This window comes from Zeus faber, assembly GCF_960531495.2.
Source record: "Zeus faber genome assembly, chromosome: 10".
NCBI classification, from domain to species: Eukaryota; Metazoa; Chordata; class Actinopteri; order Zeiformes; family Zeidae; genus Zeus; species Zeus faber.
Window position 1 is genome coordinate 24786267 of NC_137199.1, and position 22848 is coordinate 24809114.

Here is a 22848-nt window from a genome sequence, read left to right on the forward strand (position 1 = left end):
CAGTTCTTGAAGTTGATGTGTTGGAAGAAGGAAAAATGGACAAGCTTCAGGATCTGGGCGACCTTGACAAGGGCCATTGTAATGGCTAGATGACTGGATCAGAGCTTCCACTAAACCACAGGTCTTGTGGGTTGTTCCCAGTATGCAGTGGTTAGTACCTACCAAAAGTGGTCCAAGGAGGGACAACCGGTGAACCGGCGACAGGGTCATGGACACCCAGGGGCTCATTGATGCACGTGAGGAATGAAGTCCAGTCCGTCTGGTCTGATCCCACAGAAGAGCTACTGGAGCACAAATTGCTGAAAAAGTTAATGCTGCTATGACCGAAAGGTGTCAGAACACACAGTGCGTCACATTTTGCTGTGGATGGAGCTGCGTAGCTGCAGACTGATCAGAGTGCTCATGCTGGACCATGGAGCGATGGACGAAGGTGGCCTGGTCTAAAGAATTGTATTTTCTTTCAGCATAACATCATATTATTACCATATTATCATAGGGATGACCGGGTGCGTGAGCGTCGTTTACTTGGGGAAGAGATGGCACCAGGATGCACTATGGCAAGAAGGCAAGCTGGTGGAGGCAGTGTGATGCTCTGGGCAATGTTCTGCTGGGAAACCTTTGGTTCTTGCATTCATGTAGATGTTACTTTGACACATACCACCTACCGCATGTACACCAAATGTACAACATGTAAACATTGTTGCAGACCAAGTACACACCTTCATGACAACGGTATTCCCTGGTGACATCTTTCAGCAGGATAATGTGCCCTGCCACACTGCAAAAAATGTTTCAGGAATGGTTTGCGGAACATGACAAAGAGTTCAAGGTGTTGACTTGGTCTCCAAATTCCCCAGATCTCAATCTTATTGAGTATCTGTGGGATGTGCTGGAACAACAAGCCTGATCCATGGGGCCCCGACCTTGGAACTACCGGGACTTAAAGGATCATCTGCTGCCTTGCTTGGTGCCAGATACCACAGGACACCTTCAGAGGTCGTGTGGAGTCCATGCCTCAACGGGTCAGAGCTGGTTTGGTGGCACAAGGGGGACCTACACAATGTTGGGCAGTGGTTTTAAAGTTGTTTCTGATCGGTGTGTGTATATAATATAGACAGAGACTAACATTATATTATATTTTAATTAACAAAGATCACAAAATGTATGATATTGGTTTCCTGTTCTTGAAAGTCCTTGAATTTCATGAGTCAGAGCGATGGGGTTTTTTTTGGTAGTGGCCATACTAGGCTGCAATGCCAAGTCCAAGTGAAGGTCAAAGTTTGTGTGTCATGGGGTAAATATGTATGTGTGTATGTGTATATGTTGCTAATCTGATCACTAGAGCTGTCACAATTATTACATCACTGACCGATTGCAATGATTTGAGCAGATCAGGATTATTTTTTTCCTTCAGATTCTCCAAAGACTTATTTCCATCCAAATTTTGCGGGAACTTTGAGCCAATGTTCGACATGTTTTAATATATTGGGCTGGGTTGAGAGAAAGTAACCTTTTCTTACCCGGGTGGATGTGTGTTATTACACTGTTATAGCGGCATAAAATGAACTTAAAAGGCAATTCAATTGTTAATCTCTTTATTATTTGTGTGATAATTAATAACCAACTAAAAAATATATATCATGATTGTTACGTACTACTGATCACTTGTCTGGAATGGGAAAGTGAAACATGATGAACTCTCAGTGCTACACTGCTGAGTCGGAGACGACTCCGAGAAGAGAATTGAGATGATACTTACGGTCGAGTTTATTTCCGTCAACGATCCCAAGTTTGACCTACAAATCAACGTAACCTTGTCCTCCATCGTTTGGTCTTTAATTACAGGCACAGCGGCGCTGGAGGAGGACGCCCAGATCCTGAAAGTGATCGAGGCGTACTGCACGGGGGCGAGCCTCCACCAGAGCACGGCAGGTGGGAGGAGGAGGAGGAGGAGGAGGAGGAGGAGGAGGAGGAGGAGGGAGGAGGAGGAAGAAGAAAATGTTTTGTTTTGACTAATCTCACCTTCTGTGTGTGTGTGTGTGTGTGTGTGTGTGTGTGTGTGTGTGCGCACAGCAGTGCGTAAAGAGTGCGTCCCTCAGGTTCTTCTGCCGGAGGAAGAGAAGATCATCGTGGAGGAGATGAAGAGCAACGGCCAGACGGTGATCGAGGAAAAGTAAGGGCGTCGGCCTGCGTTGCCGTTCTGTTTTCCGCCCGCGCGGCTCCTCCGTTTTTTGCGTTCCCACTTGCCTGCGTCTCCGTAATCGGGTGCGTTCTCAAACATATCACACGGCCACATCTGGACCCTCTTGTGCCCAGATGTGTGAACGACCGTGAGGTGACAACTGTGTATTTTTGTGGCAATAAGAAAGTAAACGACACATTTTACCGGCCTGTTAAATGAGCGACGAAAAAAAAACCTAAAAGTAATTCTGTTTCACAGGATTTTCAAAAAACATTTTTTTTTTCAAAACTTTCTTCCTTTTTAGAAGTCTGGTTGACGCTGTGTACGCCTTAAAAGACGAGGTCCATGAGTTGAAAAAGGTAATTATGCTGTTATTATCGAGTTGTGGTTCTGATTTGCATACAATGAGGGCTGTCGTGGTCATAAATTGTAGTGCATTTTTAAATAATTGCGCTTAACAAATTAAATTTGTCTGTCTTTTTTTTTTTTTTCTCTCCATGTTATGACAGTATGAGTTTATAATAGTGTATCTATTGACATTGAACATCAGAGTGTATAAAAACTCAAGTAGGTGGCCACTTTCCCTCACCCCAGCCGATGGAAACACCGAATTCACGTTCAATTTGTCATGACTTTTCTAACACCGGCCAGAAACGCCTGTGATTGAGGAACGACGCCGCTTAAAATAATGGCGAGGTGTCCGCAACTGTCTCTGTGCAGGAGAACAAGTGGATGAAGCAGTTCCTGGAGGAGGAGCAGAAGTCTCGCAAGGACCTGGAGCGCGTCGTCAGGAAGCTGACTAAGCAGAAGAACGACTGCACCTGGGACGAGCCTGGCCACTGAACGCCACCCCAACGTGTGTGTGTGTGTGTGTGTGTGTGTGTGCGCGCGCGCGTGTTTGTATAAGGTACATCTATGTCAGCATGCTTTCAAAGGGTGCGTGTGTGTGTGCGTCTCTCTGCCTCCTCCGCGCCCGTCTTTTGAGTCGCACCGTGCTCCGCTCTCTCGGTACCGCTTGGATCACGCTTGGCATGAAATGCTGGGGCTCCAGGTAGGAATCGGGTCTTCCCAATTCGGAACTGAGCTTTTCTCGCCGAAGCGCGCCGCGAGGGGCAACCCAGACGCTCATTTTCGCGGAGTGTGTGGGTGGGGTGGGGGGGACAGCAGCAGGGACTCTTCATGTGCACCAGCAGCGACGCACAAAAAAGGAGTACGAAGCCACCGCGGACGTCCCCTCGCATGCACTTCCTTTTTTCCCCCCCCAAGAGACTCAATGAATGGTCTTCCTTCCCTGACTGTTACGCCGCCATCCTTTGTGGTTTTGAACGTATGTTTTATTGTTGTTGTCGTCACGCGGCGACGTGGACGCTCCGCCGCCCAAACACGCGGAGGATCCGTCGAGCTTCGGAGAGCATGTGCTGGTAAAACGTCACGGCTCCTGAACTGTTTTATAGGAGTTTGAGCTTTAGCACTTTTCAGAAAAAGAAAAAAAGTGACTATCAAAAAAAAAACAGGAGCCTGCTCGGAATTTTTGATTCAACAAATGTTTTCGGTAGTGTAAATGCAGCTCTTGGGGGTATATATATTAAAATTTTGCATGAATGTACAGTATTTCTACAATACGGCATACTGCGTTAGAAATGTGATTATCAAAATATTTAAATCTGTCATCGGAAGGTGATCAGGCTCATAACGAAAATAACCGAGGCCGAGCAGTGAGCTCCGGTAAGCTGCATAAGGATGGCACCTCTACTTTTCTTATTAAATGTATACCAATAACATTCAAATATTTACTAAATGGAAAGCTTTGCTCAAATTTTTTTTTTCTATAGTTTTTATTTATTGTTTATCCGAGTATTTCCTGGTGATGTTTTTAACATGTAGTTTGCTGCCTTTTCACCTGTTTGCATTTCTGTTGAGGCAAAGAGAAAAACAACGATAGGAAAGAGTATCTGTCAGAGTGCGTTTGGTGAGTTTGAGTTCAGACATAGCGTTTGTTTGTTTGTTTGTTTGTTTGTTTTATCTATATGGTGTCTTTGCAAGCTCCTTTGTGTTCATTGCAGACGGACTAAGAAAGAATTTAGAGGAGATTTACCTGTAAGGTAGAGCGGAGTGGTTCAAGTGCCTCATGATGCAGTCGATAAACTCGCAAGAGATAATAGCCGAAAGAAAAATATGTTCATTATATTGAAAGTTGCACCGGTGGGTCGACGTATTATTTAAATAAATAAATGTTTAAAAAAAAAAAAAAAAGGTCAAGGGTCGTGGGAATATATTGGGCGTGACAAATGTAGTTCCAGCTTCGACTGACGTGTTGTTAGGACGCAGTGATGTTACGAAGGCCGTGTTTGGGTTGCGTGCACTGTCGACCTCCTCGTGCTCTGCAGAGCAAAATGGGATCTTATTTTTTTTTTTCTGAAATGCAATAAGTAGAAACCGCTTTAGGGCTCATAGCGGAGCGGATGCAATGGAAAAATGCAATAATGTTAACGGCTAGTCAGTTTTTGTATCAAACCGAACTGGATCGTTTTGTCCCACAGGTGCATAGCATAGTCATTCATTAAGCTCCATTTGCGATATATTTAATAAAACTTCACCTGATGCTAAATGAAACCTCCACAAGAAGGTGAGAGCGTAGATTCAGCAACTGAACCAGTAGGGATTCACTGTCCGGCTCTGGGACTCATGTCAGCAGGGCTGACATCTTGGTGGATCCTGATGGGTGGGGGGAACCGGGGGTTTGCTAATGAACTAAGTCCTTTTTTTTTAATTAATATTCCTCGGAAGATGCTTGACACACAGCAGATATTTATAGAATCATACGTTTTTTTTTGTTCAGGTCAAGGTATCAGCGTAGGCAAATCCGTTCATGTCGTTGCCTGTACAGTTTGATGTCCTCTCGTTAAAGACTATCACAGCGTACTCTGGGTTTGTTTTCGTAAAGAGACCTGTGCTGTTCTTTGAAATATAGCCAGAAAGCCTCAGTCAGCACTTACAGTGGAATGGGGTAAGAAGCATCGTCCTCTTTATTTGGCATAAGCATACGTCTCCATTTGACTCATTTTGTCAAAGTTTTTTCTATGCAAATATTACAAGTATTGTTAATGCTTTTTTTTTTTTTTTTTTCCTAGAAGCTCCATATTTGGTGTTATGTTCAGTATGATCATTCTTTTAATAAAAATCTGAAACAACTATTGCTGACAATCTGTTTCATGGTACAAATGTGTGGTTCACAGCCTGTGAGTATACATTATGTCAGGTATAAACATCAATATAACTTATTTTTTTCATTTAACCGCGCAATAGATGTCAAATCCTTTTCAGTGGAAAATGCACCGAGGTTGAGTCATTTTTCACTCTGAGCAGCTCTGCGATGGGAAGACTCACGAAAGGTGGAGGACATGAAGTTTGGAGGTAGAGAATGCAGAATGAGGTGTAAGGCGGCGTGGAAGAAGTGACTTTGGTACCAGACATCCTGTGGAGGCACCTCCACCCGCCTCCCCAACGCAGATTCACACTTTCCGTTCACTGCTCCTCCACCACTAGATTTGCGTGCAAAAAGGCAATTACAGTCTTCCACTCCTGTCTAGAGAGCAATGTACTGCTTTGTTTTTCCGTTCAGAGCCGTTTGAAAGGCATGCTTTTCAGCTCATGGGCAGAGCAAACACCTGACATACAAATAAATGTATTAGAGGATCTTTTCCAGATATCAATATTGAAAAACTGACACATATTGAAGAGCGAGCCCTATCCTTTGCATCTTTCCTGGAAAGTGCCATTGTGGGCCATGTGGTTAGAGAAGTAGTTTCAGAAATAAGTGTAATCTAGAAAGGTGTTTGGGTATTTCGATAAAGATCTTTATTTTATAGGTTATTTTGATAGTCGTGCACACATTGTGAAAGAATGAGTGTGTGCATGTGTTTTACCCTGCGTATATGCAAATTGAAAACAATAGAGGAACAAAAATATATATTTCGGCATATCTGGATTTGTAATAAATGTCTATGTATGATCGGCTGTGCGTCTTGTCTTTGCATTGCATAGAATGATGTGGCATACAAGAGAAACAAGATATCGGATTTGAATAAAATAATCGTTTTACTCTTCACAAAATATATTAATAAATTAAAGTAATATCGTTCTCAACTCTGACATCATGTTTTCACAACATAGAAACAAAGCTATTCTAATAAATTAGAAAAAAGAATTGCAGTCTTTTTCTCTGAGATCCAAGAAACGAGGTCAAAGCCGCGTCACGTGTCCTTGCGCAACCTCACTGTGTCCCAATGGAGTCCTCAAGTCCTGAACCTTTTCTACGACCTGCGGCCTCCCTGACGCCGCCATGTAAGCACTTCTGCTACATCTTGTACATTCCGAAGGCGGTGGCTCCTTCCTCGTAGTCCACCAGGTTTAGGTCCTGCACCCAGACGCTCAGCTGGTTGCCCGGCTGCAGGGTGAGCACCTCCCCCTGAGCGGCCGTGCACTGGCCGCCGCCGCTCTCCAGGCTGCAGTAGGCCTTCATCACGTCCTTCTCCTCTGCCTTGTCGCTCTGCCTCAGCTTGACCCGGCACGCCAGCGGGAGCTTGGGGTCCCGTCCGGAGAAGGTGACCCTGGCGTAGACGTAGTAGTCCCCGGGCTGCAGCACCGTCAGCCAGCTGGCCTGGTAGGGGTTGACGTTTCTTCGAACCGAGTGGACGATGTTCCACTCTAGGTACCCCACTGTGGGGAAGAGGGAGGAGTGTTAAGAGCAGGCTTGTGACCCTACCCCCAAAAAAAAGTATTCTTTGATACTGATTGAAGTGACTCGAAGAGCTCCTCACGTTCTGGTTTGCCTTTCAGTGTTTGACTTGGCTGTTTGATGACCATCCGCGCCATGGCTGTGTGGGACGTTTCTTCCGAGCTGAGAAGAGCAGCTGGAAAGGAGAGTAGCATCGTGAAACGTAAATAGGAAGTTGACCGGAGTAGTCAAAACCTCTGAAAAAGACATTACAGCGACTTAAATGTCAACCTACTTTTTGCTTCATTTTGGTGAGATGTGCCCTTTTAGGAAAGAAATAATCCAACATGAGCGACAGAATGAGAACGTGCATGGTGTGGTGAGGCGAAAGTCTTGGAAAGCGACGTACGCAGTTCATGAGTGAAGTGCTTATGACTCCAAGATATTACAACTCCGCTTTATGAATGTGGAGAAAATGTCTAAGAGCATTTCTTCACCACTTAACTATAACAGCTTGATGCTATTGGTGACACCAAATTGACGCTATACAATTAATTACCAATTAACTGCTAATTAAAGTAATTAGTATGGTAATACTAATGATTTAGTATTATATACGAGTGTGAAACAATCAAATGAAAAATCATATATATTAAAATAATATACAATTCATGCATTACACAAGGCCACCGTACCCGATGAAAACAAAATCATATATCATAATCATAATGTTCTAGGGTGAAAATAATTTGTTGTGACAATGAAATTGAGAACTTCAGCTGATTACGAAAGAAAAGTCCTTTGCTCTTGGCTTATGTATCTTAAAAAAACCCCACACACGCGCATTTCAACTTATCTCCTCGTCATAAACCTGAAAGCTTATTTGCTGCGTGGCCCTTTTCGTTCGGAAGCCTTCAACCAGGAAGATCAGTCACATTACCGTTCTGCCGCTCAGGTACAGGTAGAAGAATCCCCCGAAAGACAGCAGCACGTTGAGCAGCACCACCAGCACCAGAGAGCCGAGCAAAACCTTGCTGTGGCCCCTGGACGGCATCAGAACTGCACCCGACCTGTTGAGGCGCGGAGGGACCGGCGGTGGGAACGCGCTGGTCTGGTAGGTGTTAATCATGGTGGAGGGTAGATGAGGTTGTCTGCAGGGCCCGACAGGTGTGACATCCCATGTACCCACCGAGCGACTGTTCTGCTCTCGCCACTTCCTGGAAGCTCTCTGCTTCTTGAGACACTCGCTTGGTGCGAGGCACTGCCCTCTTTTATGATGCGCGCGTGTTTTCAACAGCCAATTGCGCTCGTGAAGAGAGTGAATCCAGTGGAAATCCACCTCAAATGGTACCGTGACGGACTAACCTCTACCAAGAGGCCCTGGCGCGTCAAGGCTTTTGCAGCGTGCCTCGGCTGTCCTCTCCGGATGGAGATTTGTGCGGTCGAGATTGATCCCGGGGCCCGTCCGAGCCACTCGCCCCGGCTTGGCGAGGGTGTCCGCCGCCTGCTGGGCTCCTCCGTGGGGTCGATTTCTGTGCGGGCGCCGCTCCCAGGTCAGGTCTCAATAAATACAACGTAAAATCGCGTCGACTCTTCCGGTGGAAGAGTACTGGTACACGGCCGTTTGAAACTGAAGACTTTCTAACGGTGCCGTGATTCAGTCCTGTGTCCTGCATGCAAATGGCACAGTTTAACAAAATGTAAGGACAACTTGCGCAAAAAAAAAAATCAAACACCAAATGTGAAAGTATAGGCATATCAGAATTTCAGGAGGATCGGTCGAGTCCAGGTTTCCTCAGTCAATGATTTAGTCTTGTTCATGTGGACTGCCCCGGCGTTCCGCTCGCCACGCAGGGGCGGCGTTGGAGGTCACGCCGCTCGCCCTGCGCTGGGCTGGCGCGAGTCTCCGGCGGCTCCTCTCACGCTTCACATAGCTGGATGATGACGTCGCAAACCCCCCTTCCCGCTTAGTGGAATTGGATGACGTCACAAAGCGCCCAGGTCTGCACGGAGCGGGTCGCTGTGCGTCCTCGGGCCCCCGGGGGGATTACCCCCAGCTTAGCGTGAAGTCGATCGGGTGAACGGTTGTGCAGATAATTGAAGGACATACAGACAGACAGACAGAGAGACAGAGTTTCCTCGAGTTTCCCGCGGCGTGCGTTCAGGACGGTGACCTTAACATGAGGACCAGACCCCCCTCTCCCTCTATACAGAAAACGCTGAGAATAATGAGCCGTTTTGATATCATTTGGACGCTCGTTTGTATAATTTACAAATTGTCGACTCTCTGCAATGGAGTTGGTTGTTGAACTGAGCTGGTCGATTTTTGGAAGGCCTGGCGGGATGTTTTGCAGACTGCCATAACCAGTTGTTGAGTTATATCCTTTATATGTGTATTTATACGTGACTATTGGCTGTATACTCCCCCCCCCATCCACAACACATACCATGACCGCTGCTTAAACAAAGCCAAATCCATTGTCAAGGATGACACCCACCCCAACCATGGACTTTTCACCCTTCTTCCATCTGGCAAGCGATACAGGAGCCTGCGCTCCCGCACCAGCAGGCTCAAGTACAGCTTCTTTCCAGAGGCTGTAACACTGTTGAATAAACCCCCACCCCCCTCTAGCACTGGGCTTTTAAATGGCTACCTGCTTACCTGTTGTTACCTGCTTACCTGTTGCAGCTCACTTGCATGTTCACCTTTTTACATTTACTACCTTGCACTGTATGACTGTTTACACTCACTACTGCACTGTTTCATCAATTGCCCTTGCGCTGCTATCACCTAAAAAAAACAAAACAAAACAAAACTGCACAATACTTTTTTTAACTTAACTTTTTTTTTTATATTCCATAACCTGACCAAAAGCACAATATACATAGATATACTACATGTATATATATAGTATTGATATAAAATGTCTATTTATACTCTCTGTACATAATCCCCCTACAAACCTGTATTTATAACCCTACAATGTTGTACATAATATATCAATTTTGACTACATAACTGCACAGAAACACTGTACTCAAATAGCACTTTGGTATTTAAATGCTTCTTTTGCACTTTTGGTTAGACGTCAACTGCATTTCATTGGTTCTGTACCTGTACTCTGCTAGTGACAATAAAGTTGAATATAATCTAATCTAATTTATCTAGTTATTTATCCGTTTATTTTTGCTCAGCGGGTGTTCATTATTCACATTCATTATTGATGTGGGATTGTTTTTGAAATATACATCATATACAGTATATTGTATCTCTAATATGCATTGTATTTGTGAGCAGCACTGTTTGACTGCATCTTGCAAACAAACGGAATCCATTGCATGCAAGGCATTTTGCTTAAGTCATTAGAAATGTATGATGGGCGACGCATTTACGAAACCACACGTTGTGTTGCTTGCATCTATTCGTAAACATGGCAAAGAACACGGCTGTGAAAGCAACAAGGTCTATTTTTGGATATGAAAGTTTTTCAGAATGAGTCAGAGGTCGGCTTGATTAAAACAAAAGGAGAATTCACATTTTCTCAATTCACAGATAGATGATAAACACAGATACGCACGCGCACACGCACACGCACACACACACACACACACACACACACACACACACACACACACACACACACACACACACACACACACACTAATAGTGTGAGCAATACAGTAGCAAAACAGTAAAAGTAAATTATGAAATCAAATTGAAACCTTTATATTTAAAATATAGAAAAAAATGAATCAATGGCTACATTTATTTCAGAAACAGGCATATTTTATTTTAACAGACATGCTTCAATTTAAAAACAGCCATATTTGACATATTCTTATATATTTTATATATTCTATATATATTCTGATCTTGTTTTCTTATTGTTTTATTTAACATTTATGTTTCTTGCTATTTTAATGCACCAAACACAGAGACACATCCCTCGTATGTGTTAACTTACTTGGCAATAAAGATGATTCTGATTCTGACATATAAATTGTTTGCATTCCATTTCTTCAAATGCACTGGGGGAAAACCAAAGTCAAAGTCAACCAAAAATCAAAGAACGGATCCCACTTTTTTCTGTAATGAAAATCTGCACTCATCCGAATTTCAAACACAATTACACATTATGACATGAAGAAGCCTTCTTCTCGGTTTGGAGCAGCAACTATCAACACAGTGTACAGCACTGTAGCGAGGAAAATGGCTCAAAATGAATTTTGAAGTAGAACGAATTAGTAGAACAACACGTAACAAGCCAAATTCTTTTTACCTATATGGCTTTCAAGCCGTTTAGGATAATATCTGTCAAACGTAAAATGTTGCAAAATGCTAGTGCATGTGGAGTTCAGTTTGGCTGATACAGTAACTCCCCCTAATGGTGAAAACACAGTGAGAGGTTAAATCCTGGAGAGGCACACGTCTATTATCCCCCTGTCAATAATAAATTGACAGTTTGAAAACAGAAAACTTGAAACCGGAGAGAAAAGGCAGAATTCTCTCCTGGGGATAATAGACACTTACCTCCCCGAAAAAAGAACCTCCGGGTCTCGCTGCAGACGGTGCTGAGTACCCTCAGTATTGTCAGCATCGTTTTTTAATTGTTCGTTTTTAATTGTTCGGTTCATTCTAATGATCGTGTCGTGTCCCGTTAGTAAAAACACCCTGTGCCTGGTCTTGGAAGCGCATCTTCTTAAAAAAATTAAATAAAAAATTACCCCCAATCACTCCCACGCACCCAAGTACTGGATTAAGGACAGAATCTCCGCAGTCACATCGTTATAACGAGGTAATCATTTTTCTCTCTGTGGAGCGCCAAAAATGCCATAACTTCTTTCCTACAAGGACGGTAAAATGCCCGTGGAACCTTACCTAATATTAATAATATAAATATTGAGACTTTGGATGACATTTTAACACATATTCAACCAAAAATGCACTTTTGCGGATGTTTGTTGTACACAAAACAATTAATAGATGTTACCGGCTAGAACCATACTGTGAGTAAAATATTTGTGGCGTTTTACTTTGATTCATATAAGAAGCAAATGAGCGACAGTTGGATGTCACATCCGCCGTCTCTGCCCTAAAGCAATATATATTTAATAACTGTGTGAGGGATCTGCAGTGCAGCTGGTCCTAATTTCAGTGCAATGGAGAGATGCAGTGCAGTTTAACTACATTTCTGTCTGACAACTCATGTGGGGATTAAGGTTGTGTTATTTTTGTTAATTTTGTACAGGTAATCTTTGGGTTTGGCACCTGGGCTATACTTCCAATCACTGCTGCACAAGGTTTGAGAAAGATCGACTAGCAGCTTTTTAAAAAATGTTATTTATTTTTATATAGGAGTAACTTAAATCTCCTTTAAGGGCCCAGGTGGAGATATCTCAGAAATGCAGCACTGAGCAAATCAGACTGACTGAGCCGGTCGTTTTGACAACTCAAATAGACCGATCCATGAGGGTGTGGACAGCTCTTTGATTTAAATGTGGTCGTCCCACTTTGTCTTTCCCGCTACCCGAAAGCCGTTCCCGAGAGGAGAAGCTCTTACGGGTTGTAATGGACGACGAGCGTCAGAGTGTGGTAGTCCTTCAGCGGGACGCGGGGAGGTGTGCCGCCGGGGTCCCCGAAGCAGGCAGGTTCGACGGCGCCGCGGGACACGTGCAGCGACGGAGGGTTTCCGTCCCTGTTACTGTCTCGGGTGTTAATGCGATGGCGGGCCTCCCCGCCGCACTTCACGAAGCCCACGAGGCAGGCGTAAAACTGGGAGTGCAGAAAACAAAAATGATTGACCATTCTGACGCATCACTGAACCATCAAAAAGTCACCGGACCCTTCAAATTAGAGTTTAGATTAGATCAGATTAGATTAGACCCCCTTATTCTCCCCTCCAGCTCCGTGGCCCCATGGAGCCCCGCCTCACCTGGCTGTTGAAGAACACGTAGATGACAGGGTTGACCACGGTGCTGAACTTCGCCAGGATGGAGGGCACCATGCTCGCCACGGGCGTGACCAGCCCTGACCGGCCGAACGTGGCCAGCAGCGCCGTCACCCCGTAGGGCATCCAGCACAGCAGGTAGCAGGACACCATGGACAGCACCATCACCAGGATGTGCTGCTCCCGCCGCTGAGCCGACAGCGCGTTGATTTTCCCCACCTGAAGACGACGGAGGAAGCAGGAGACGAGTTGAATTGCATCACCCAATTATCTTTTGTATGTGTAAGAATCAGTCTGAAAGATCTTCCCCCGAAATGTTGAAAAGCTCTTGCGATTACATCATTTCCGTCACTTCCCACTCATTTCAGTTCCCCGTGTGGTACTGAAACGAAACGAAGAGGAGGGATGATAGGCGCTGGGGTCGGGATTTAAAACTAGTTCTGACTCACCCATTGATTGCATTGAGAGCAAAGCCTTTTTACGAGCCTGTCTGGAACATTATCCCGTACTCTGTGATCATTCTATTCTTATATTGCTTTTGTTCCATTGAGCAAACCCTGGGACAACCGGCCTCTCAGAGCAGTCAGCAGTGATGGAAAAATCGAATTGTTATTAATTTTAGAGAGTGAAATAAAAAAAATAAATCAGGGAGAACTGAAGAAGTAGAAAGCCAGTGGAGCGTATTTGTACTCATATCTCTTAAAGCAGGGGTCTCAAACTCGCGGCCCGCAGGCCAATTGAGGCCCGCGGGACGATATTTTGTGGCCCCCTACGTGACATCAAAGTTTAGTGATAGTGCGGCCCGCGCGTTTTTCTCACACGCACCTTTTTGCCGAGTCGTTGCACGAGTCGTCGCCCTGGGCGTTTTATTTTTTTTTTATCACTTATGGGCCACCATAGCTCAGGCTCGTGACAGCTTCCGGTGGTGTTTGTTGACAAGTTAGCCAACACGTTAGTGACTTGGTTGAAACGTGATTCCAGAGTGACACTAAGTGGAAGGAAAATATATCCTGTCACCGAGTGCAAGGTACAGAGGACTTGGGAAGTGGGCGGACTCAACAAGAGTAATCAGTGACCCAATAAAGACAGCAGAGTGTTGCAATAGGAAAGGGAAAAGAAGTTGTACTTTTTTTTGGAATACTTGAATACCTGAAACCCTTTCTTTGTGGAATACTTGATGTGGACCAGCCTCACCCAGACTCTACCTCCAGCGGCCCCCAGGTAAGTTGAGTTTGAGACCCCTGTCCTAAAGATATTCTTAAAGGTACAGGAATGTCAAAATTATGAACTTTGCAATTATATTGGTGTTAATAAATGTTAATGTTATGAACAACTCTTTAGTTATTTCCTTCTGTTCCTTTACTTGACATTTTTCAATTGTTGCTGCCGTGACCAAGGGAAGGACAGCAGTCAAATGGTATTTTGAATATATATATATATATACAGTATACTGTATATATATATATATATATATATATATATATATATATATATATATATATATATATTAGGCGTAATTTGATGGAACTGAATGAATTCCACATAGCTTGTCCCATGTAACTTGTGTTTAATTTGGAACTCTATCTACTAAAACATTATCTTAATTATCTGATTGCGAATGATAAATAGGATTTATTATGTTACAGCCCTTAGCAAATATACAGTATTGTTCTTCACTCTTGTGGTTAAAACTAAAAGTCTGAGAATTTGTGAGAATACTGGAATTCTGTCGCGCCCCGGAATATTTGGGCGAAAAGGAAATAATGGCTTCTCACCTACAGTAGAATTGATTTTGCAGTGAAACGGGAACGTGCCGTTGACGCTGGCATGGGGCGAATGTGTGAATCTCGCAGGCGCAGAGACAATATGGAAAAACATCGACACCAACACTGTCTCCAGAATTAGAGTGTGAAGTTTTCCCGCCACAAATAAACAAATCCATGTCCAATCTACGCTCATACTGGAACTGCGATCCAATCTGCAGAGACGCTCCCGACTTCCCCTCACTCTGGAAAACCGAGTTGGAACAAAATGAATTGCCTGACATAATAGTAGGCATCCGTTTGAAGCCGGCTGCTTCCTATATCTAAAAATACCTTCTCCGTGGATGACGCATTCATAGAAACATGGGAGCAAGGTGTGTAAGTGACCCAAGCACCAGCAAGGCCTTTTAATTACCTATTATGTGTGAATTCCAGGTTTATGTAAGACCCCCCCGGGGGAACAGTGAGTCATTGAGTTCCGAGGGGGAGTCGCTGCCCACGAGAAGGCAGCCTGGCTTGAGCCCCCCCCCCCAAGACGCTTTCCCCGTGGCTGGATAAATTAATAGTAGATGGGTAAATCCAGATCTTTTGTCCTTAGGATTGATTGGCCCGGCGTTTCTAAGAGCAACAGTTAATAAAAGAACAGCCATCACTCGCCCAAGACCATGCCTGTCTTTCCAAGGCAAACAAATCCATATCTGAGAAATATTTCTCTTCCCATCTTATTATTTGTCATTAAGAATTACGATTTTTTTTATTTCCGCCGACCTTCAAGGTATTGTTATTGAGCTGCGGGCAGACAAATTCAATAGAATCATTCGATAGCAGCGCACACGCAGCGTTGTAGGGCATGAGTGCTCCGCATGTGGGTTAAAACTACCTTTGACGAAGAATGGGCCCATTGATTGCAGCAATGTCTCTTTTACAAGCTCCTCTGTCAGGTTCTCACCTCTTCTGCGAAAACACGACATACCGATATGCCCTCTGCCTCTGTTTATCCACCCCACAGATGACTTTTAGCTAAGCTATCCTCAAAAGCGCCGCGAGAGGAAAGACAGCCAGGAACAATAAGAGAAGCCACAGCAGCGCGCTGTTGGTAGCACTTGCCCAGTCACGTCTGGCAAAAGTGAGATCTCTATCCACACCCTCTGCACCATATCTATTTCCATGTGAGGCACCGTGCATCCCTATTATCGTGTGGAGTGGAGACTGGGACTGAGACTGGTCAGGATGCCGGATCTCCAGCAGTATAAGATGCCTTTCCCAGATCCATTCACAATCACAACAGAGTCATCTTTGGTAAGATAATATTCTCACTCAAAGCTTAAACACAACTGATGGGAAAAATGTGGCTGATATGCCACGGAATTTACGGCAACAACTTTGTTCATCGCATGGGGTAAGTTGCCTGAATCCAGCCCCAAGCATGCTTCAAGGCGAGGTTATCATGGAGAGAGTCGGAAAACGGACTTAAAGTATTACTTTTCAGCAGCTGACGTGTCGTAATTGCAAGTTACCCCCCGTCGCTAGTCGTGGTGGCAAAGACGCGCCGCGACAACTCACCCCCCGAATGGCGATGAAGATTCGGCTGTAGCAGTAGACCATGAGGAGGAGCGGCAGCAGCAGGCAGAAGATGAAGAGGCACAGCACGTAAGAGACGCTGGCGGCGGAGCGCAGGTGCCACTGGACGGAGCAGGAGATGCCGGCGCCCTCGGGCCCGTAGCTGCTCCAACCCAGGAAGGGCGGGAGGGTCCAGAGCAGAGAGTAGAGCCAGGAGCCGCCCACGCAGAGCCAGGCCTTCCTGAAGTCTGAGACATCCGCCTGGGTGGAACGCAGTACCGTGTTGTAGCGCTCATAGGACAGGATGGATAAAGACACCAGGGACACGATCCCTTGGGGGCCGGGTACCGGAGGGGTGGGAGGAGGGAGGGGGGCAGAAAAAGGAAAGGGAGCAGCAAGAGAGAGGAAGGGAGAAGTTAGACAGATATTATGACCACATGAAGTAACCTCCCATAATAATAGAACGAGGAAAAAGGGACATTGGTCAATTCATTGAATGAAATGCATTTATTCTGGACAGAGACAGGGTGTTCAAAGTTAAAAGTCCTCAGTTTTGGTTAGTAGCCCAAAACAGGAGGAGAGGAGAAGCAGTCTCAGTCATCAACCGATACAAGGATGGACTTGATAGGGGTGCGAGAGGACCTTTGGCCATAATTTTATTCTTCTTCCCTTGACTACCGCGGCTGACGGTGGGCCAGCTGTGTCCGAGCTCCAGGTGTCGAAGAAAGAAAGGCTTACAGGGGTTTTGAAACCCTGGAGAAGTTTTGTCCTTCGAGTCCGCGGTATATCCTTCTCCACCGACCATTTTTTCCCTCAGAACCAGACATTTCTTTTATATGCTCACACTTACAGGGGCTGAGCTTAAGACCCCGCTGCTTGGATCTCACACGGTCCAGGTGGGCTTCAAATGTGGAGCTCAGTTCGCCACCGAGGCATGACCGCCGTACTGTATCCCTGACAGCCTTCCAGTCTTCCATGCTCCTCTGGATCTCAGTAGAGGAAGAGATGAGGCCGACACAGTTATAAAGGTTTGTGGGTGACCAGCAAGACCTCCCAAAAGCTCCCTCAGCTCACTGGTCGTGAGTTCCTCCAGCATCTGCTGTGTTGGGATTTTGATCTGGGACGGTCAGGGGCTGAGGCGGCGCTCACTCGGTGGAACTGTTTTTTTTTTCCGTGCGCGTGTTTGTCACCAATTCAGGGGCTCTGGTGGTTTTCAGCTCTTCTCAGCTTTTCAGCTCGCCTCTTAAGATGGTTTTCAAAGCAGACGGGGCTAAGTCTCTCTTTATTCCTGCGAGGTCTTGGCTGCCTTCTCTCACAACCGCTTCAACGACTTCTGCCTCTGAGCGTCCTTTTCAAAGCCTTGCATCAATCTGGTGGATGAGATTTGGGTCGGACAACTTGACCTTCTCGGCCCCCTTCTTGTATTCTGGCTGGCTTCAGGCACCTCTCAACTCCACATCTTGTGGAGTTGAGAGGTGTGAGAAGGGTAATTAGTCGGGCACACTGGTCCATGGGGATATCTAGGTAACCTTAGTGGGGCATTGTGTGTGTTGTTTCTCCTCTAATTTCTCTTATTGCCTCCAACATCAATTCCGTCTCATATTGAGAACTCTGCTCTTATATAGAATATTTCTGATTTACTGAAACCTTTGCCGGCACCAATGGAGAACAGAATGCAATTCAATGGAAAAAAAAAGGTGTTTAACGGGTTGTGTTTAAGGTGGTTAACAAAGAACAACATGTTAGGGAATATTATCCAAATTCAAATTTGTGCTTTGGGCATGAATGACGTAGGAAGTGAACTCGCAACTGGGAACTGAAAAAAACATTTTTACCCTCGGCAGCAGGAAAATGGCCATTTTTTTCCTTTGTGCAGCCAAATGGTTTGACTTCTGATCAACTGAGAATTGAATAAATATAGGAGGGAGATATTGAGTTATGTTTTTGTGATGACGACTAGTTTTCTGATTTTGAAGTAGACCCCAAATTCTTCAAATCCTGCTAAGTTTTAAGTTTAACACCTGCCTTCTCTCCGTAAAATGTATCCCAAGACCTCACAGGTGGAGTAGTTGCTCAATATTAAATGTACATTAATATTGTACTGCATACATGTTGGCACTATGACATGGTTAATAACTACGGAAGGCATCTATTTGAGGTTATGCAGAATATATTTAATATGTGGGTTATGTCATGTCAGTTAAATAAAATGTCAATTTTAGACATTCTGATATAACACGAAACAGGTGGATTAAACTCTTTTGTTCCAGCAGCTGAAGTTCAGGTTCTATTGATGTGTGTGTGTGTGTGTGTATGTGTGTATGTGTGTGTGTGTGTATATGTGTGTGTATTATTTACAGTATGTATATATATATATATATATATATATATATATATATATATATATATATATATATATATATATATATATATATATATATATATATATATATATATATATATATAAATATGTCTATATTGATATAGACATATACTGAAAAATATAATGCAATACAATAAAAAATCCATTGAATACATGGAAGGACTCCACATCGCAATATATTGTCATTTTTCCTCAAGAACATATTACAAAATATAATGACGATATTTCATATTTTCTCTATTATTCACAAATATTTCCAATATGGTACTATTATAATGTATATTACAAAAGATATTAATTTCAAACATTGTTACTTCTTTCTGAAAATATCTTGAGAATGTGTTGAGAATTGGTTGAAAAAAATCGATGTCAATATATCTGATACCGCACACATGGAAATAAATATGTATTTGCAGTTTGCAGTAGGGCAGATGTTCAGTAAAACAATGTTTTCCCAAATTTTATTAATTTGATTTTTAACAACACACAAATATCAGAAAAGTCACTTTTCAAATACCAGTTTTGTGTTCAATATAATAACATACATCAAGAAAAAACAGAATGCACTGTTTGTAAGACTTATGTAAAATAGAGTACAAATACGAGAGGGAATGGGGTTTAGAAAGAGTCTGTAGGTGAAGCCTCTGGGAGATTGAAAAAATGGAAGCAAAAATTAAGAACAAAGTTGCGGATGTCGAGGTTAAAGGACCTTATAAGAGAGCTGTTCCAATCAGAGACGGGTGAAAACACGGATTAGGTGACATCGGAGCTAATGTCAAAATGGCATCGGAATTGCTTCCAGATCTTCAAAGTATAGATGTATTTAAGACATTTTTAAAGGGAGGAGAGGAAGAAAAGTTAAGGGGGGGATGAGCAAGGGCTATCAGCGAGGCAGCTTTAGTGGAGGATGCCTCCATATGCAGCCATGGCAGAGGAGCAGGTGAACTCCCCAGACGGATCCAAAACAGAATCACTCTAAGGTAGGAAGGAAGCCCAATAAAAGAAAACTAAAATTAGGCAAAGCCAGATCTCTGAGAGACCTCAGCCTCTGCAACAGCTCCCTTCCAAGTCGAGGGACTTTGTTATTCCAAATGAACCCAGTGACTAAACTATCTAATTTACAAAAGAAAGACAGGGGGAGAAACATGGGTAGGATTGAAAAAGGTAGGTCAATTTGGGGAGGGTGTACATCTAAACACAGTTCACCCGGGCCACAAGGGATAGAGGCAATAATGACCACCTCTGGAAATCTTCCTGCATCTGAGCTGACCTTTTGCAATGAGGACAAAGCCAGAGTGACATTTCAAGTCCCCTTTAAACATTTAGAATCAAGATTCAAGAGTCTTTATTCGTCGGCACGGTGAAATGATGAAGGGGAAAACAAAGTAGGAAGCAAAGATAAAACAATATGATCAAAATCATTTTTAAATATATATATATATCAACAAAAAACACATTGCTCAAAAACGTGTGTTTTTATAAATGTATATGTGTTTTGTCATGTATGTCATTGCTGCTGCAACACTGGAATTTCCCTTTGGGGATTAATAAAGTATCGTTATCTTATCTTATCTTAAAAGACAATCCTTAATCAGAATATATATATGCAACAGAGTTTGAACAGTGGAAAACAGACTTGGAAAATAAAGTCTTGACATTCCACAGGTCATGCAAAGGACGGAGTTAAATGGTTTTGGATGATTTTTAAAGACTGGAATTGTAGATTGGGAATTGGAACTCGACTTGCAGATGAAACTGTTTGTGATGCACGGACATGCATGAAACAAATACCCTCCCGCTGTGCACCCAACCTGCAAGCAGCATAGGTAAAAAAATGAAAAAATAAAAAAATAAAAAATAAAAAATAAAACACAGAAAAGGATAAACGCACAGCAAGACAGATATTTAGTAGCAAAAGGGAACCAAAGGTCCAACTTACCGAAAAGTGAATTGGCGAAACCGTACCACTGGCAGCCATGCTTCCCGATCAGCCACTGTCCGCGCAGACTGGCCGCGAAGCTGAACGGAGTCCCGAAGACGCACACCAGGATGTCGCTCACGCTGATGTTCACCAGGATCACGTTGATCGGGGTCCAGAGGCACCGAAACTTGGCGAATATCACCAGGACCAGGGAGTTGTTGACGACGCCCAGCACCAAGATGAGCCCCAGGCACAGTGCCGCCACCGAGTGCCCGGTGCCGCCCAGCCCGCCGGGGGGCTGCGGCACCGGGGCATTGGAGCTGGAGTTGGAGAGGGCGCTGTCCGCGGTGCTGAAGTTCCAGCCCCGAGTGTGGACCACCATAGTACAGCGCCCCGCACCCAGGCCTGAGGGGTACTGGGGGCACGAGTACTAGTAGTAGTAGTAGTAGAAGGTGGCGGTGGCGGTGGCGGTGATGATCACTCAGTCAAACTCTCACACAGCCCCCTCCTCCGAAAATGTCGCCCAAGGTGCAAACCCATTTCTGACTCATATATCTGGGAAAGTGAGAACTGGCTCTCCTCTTTACCATGTCACCCCCACCCTCTTTCCCTCTCCCTCGCTGCGCGCCTGTCTTGTCTATCCATAGATCTATCGATCTACTGCTTGATGAGAGTAATCTTTTCCTTTTGTCATGACTTTATTATGTTATCATTTACAATTATTTTATTTTTAAGAGAAGGGTCACTATCATAATAACATCATATAAACTGCAATAACAGAAGGAAAGACAATAAAATTAAATCATCAAAATGAGAACAACGGTTAGGACATATGGTTTCTTGCTGTCATATCATCGTCATTATTATGCATAAAAAAATGATTCTCAGGAGGGTATGTATGTGTATGTGTGTGTGTGCATCTGTCTGTGTGATGTGTCCCCCTGAGTGTGTGGGGGAGTGATTTAATTGGTAGCGGTGTTTGAGAGTCAAAACAGAATCACAACACCTCTGATTGGCAGAACAGCTCCAGAGCCCCACACCAGCACTGCACCTGTAAAAACACCCGAAGAGCCCAAAGCAGAAGATCCCTGAACTCCCAGAAAGGTTCCAATCCAGAAAAACAATGACCACACACGACTCTAGGGTGAGAAAAACAATCCCAAAACGTGCAAGATGAACTTATTCCCCTAGAACTTATGGCCCACCTCCACAGGCAAACGTAAAAAGCATGGACAACTGCACGACCAGAAACATTCCTCAGCAGACCATAAAATGCAAATTCCTAATGATATTTTAATATTAACCAAAAACTGATTATTAACCCTGATCATATTTTACACACACACACACGACATCTGTGTGTACACGTCATGACAGGGCTCCTCTCCCGAGTTTGTGCAGGGATCGGGGTTTTATCTGTTGCTCGTTAGACCAAACACCAAGGTATACAGTCACACTGATCCTGGGCCCAAATGACCTAGACCCAGGACAGGTGTGGCTGCTCAAACCACCCCATCCCCCCACCACATAGCCCCTTCACCAAACAAAATCCCTGGCCAAAGCCTACTTCCCCCCCAACAAGCAGAGAAAAAAAAATAGATGTACTCTGAAACAGAGTCCCCATACCTAAAAAGACAGACTTGAACACAGGGTTACTATACCTAAAAGGACAGACTCTGACATGAGGACCATATACCTTAAAGAAATAAAACACTGGACTCTGAAACAGCGTCCCATACCTCAAACCAACAAAAAAAGTCAGACAAAACAGAACTGGTCCCCTTCCAGGGGGCCTGGTTCCCTTGGAACAGCACAGTCCCTCGGCAATCCTCCCCCAGGGTGACAAAGCATGCAGCTAGCTGCAAGCGGTGACCCGTGGTGGTTGCTGCAGCTGCTTCTCCTCCGGTCCTCTGCCGGACCCCCTGGATGCTGCTGCTGCCAGTCAGAGGAGGGGGTGCTGGGGCCACCTGTGACCCGCTGGTGGCTCCAAAATTTCAAGAAATAAAGGCTTGAAATATTTCACTCATGTAATGAATCTATATAATATATGGGTTTCACTTTCTGAAATGAGTGACAAAAAATATTGAACTTTTTCATGATATTCTAATTTTATGAGTACCTGTATATGTGTATATATATATATATATATATATATATATATATTCACACACGGGCCTCCACCAACCAGTACAGCAGCCCAAGGCCCCATGTTTTATATATATATATATATATAGATATACCGGTACTTCTTGCTTAACGACCTACCTGTTTAACGACTGCTCAGGATTATGACCAGCTTTCCGACCAGTCAGTATTATACACTGTACGAGAACTTTGGTCGTGGAAACAGCAGTGTGGCGTCTCAGCATCAAGCA

At 44.2% G+C, this 22848-nt stretch overlaps 3 protein-coding genes across 6 annotated transcripts in view; 1 reads left to right on the forward strand and 2 right to left on the reverse strand.

Annotated features, from left to right (window-relative positions):
- The window catches only part of arhgef6 (Rac/Cdc42 guanine nucleotide exchange factor (GEF) 6), a 29012-nt gene extending 23638 nt beyond the window's left edge, over positions 1-5374 (forward strand). For 2 of the 4 annotated variants that reach the window (XM_080007840.1, XM_080007842.1), the window contains 4 exons: positions 1846-1932; positions 2074-2173; positions 2487-2541; positions 2903-5374. In XM_080007840.1, coding sequence (XP_079863966.1) covers positions 1846-1932; positions 2074-2173; positions 2487-2541; positions 2903-3025 — 365 coding nt within the window. In that variant the 3' untranslated portion in view covers positions 3026-5374. The remainder of the gene's footprint in view (positions 1-1845; positions 1933-2073; positions 2174-2486; positions 2542-2902) is intronic. The other 2 variants (XM_080007841.1, XM_080007843.1) reach the window with 1 other exon arrangement.
- A 1165-nt stretch (positions 5375-6539) lies between these two features.
- Positions 6540-8028, reverse strand: cd40lg (CD40 ligand; the record flags this gene model as incomplete). Its single annotated transcript, XM_080008220.1, has 3 exons — positions 6540-6901; positions 7003-7082; positions 7835-8028. The coding sequence occupies 3 exons, from the start codon at positions 8026-8028 to the stop codon at positions 6540-6542; spliced, it is 636 nt and encodes a 211-aa protein (XP_079864346.1).
- A 4427-nt stretch (positions 8029-12455) lies between these two features.
- Positions 12456-20855, reverse strand: tmtops3a (teleost multiple tissue opsin 3a; the record flags this gene model as incomplete). The annotated part of the gene is made up of 4 exons (XM_080008221.1): positions 12456-12671; positions 12832-13065; positions 16173-16501; positions 20492-20855. The coding sequence occupies 4 exons, from the start codon at positions 20853-20855 to the stop codon at positions 12456-12458; spliced, it is 1143 nt and encodes a 380-aa protein (XP_079864347.1).
- Positions 20856-22848: the final 1993 nt, after the last annotated feature.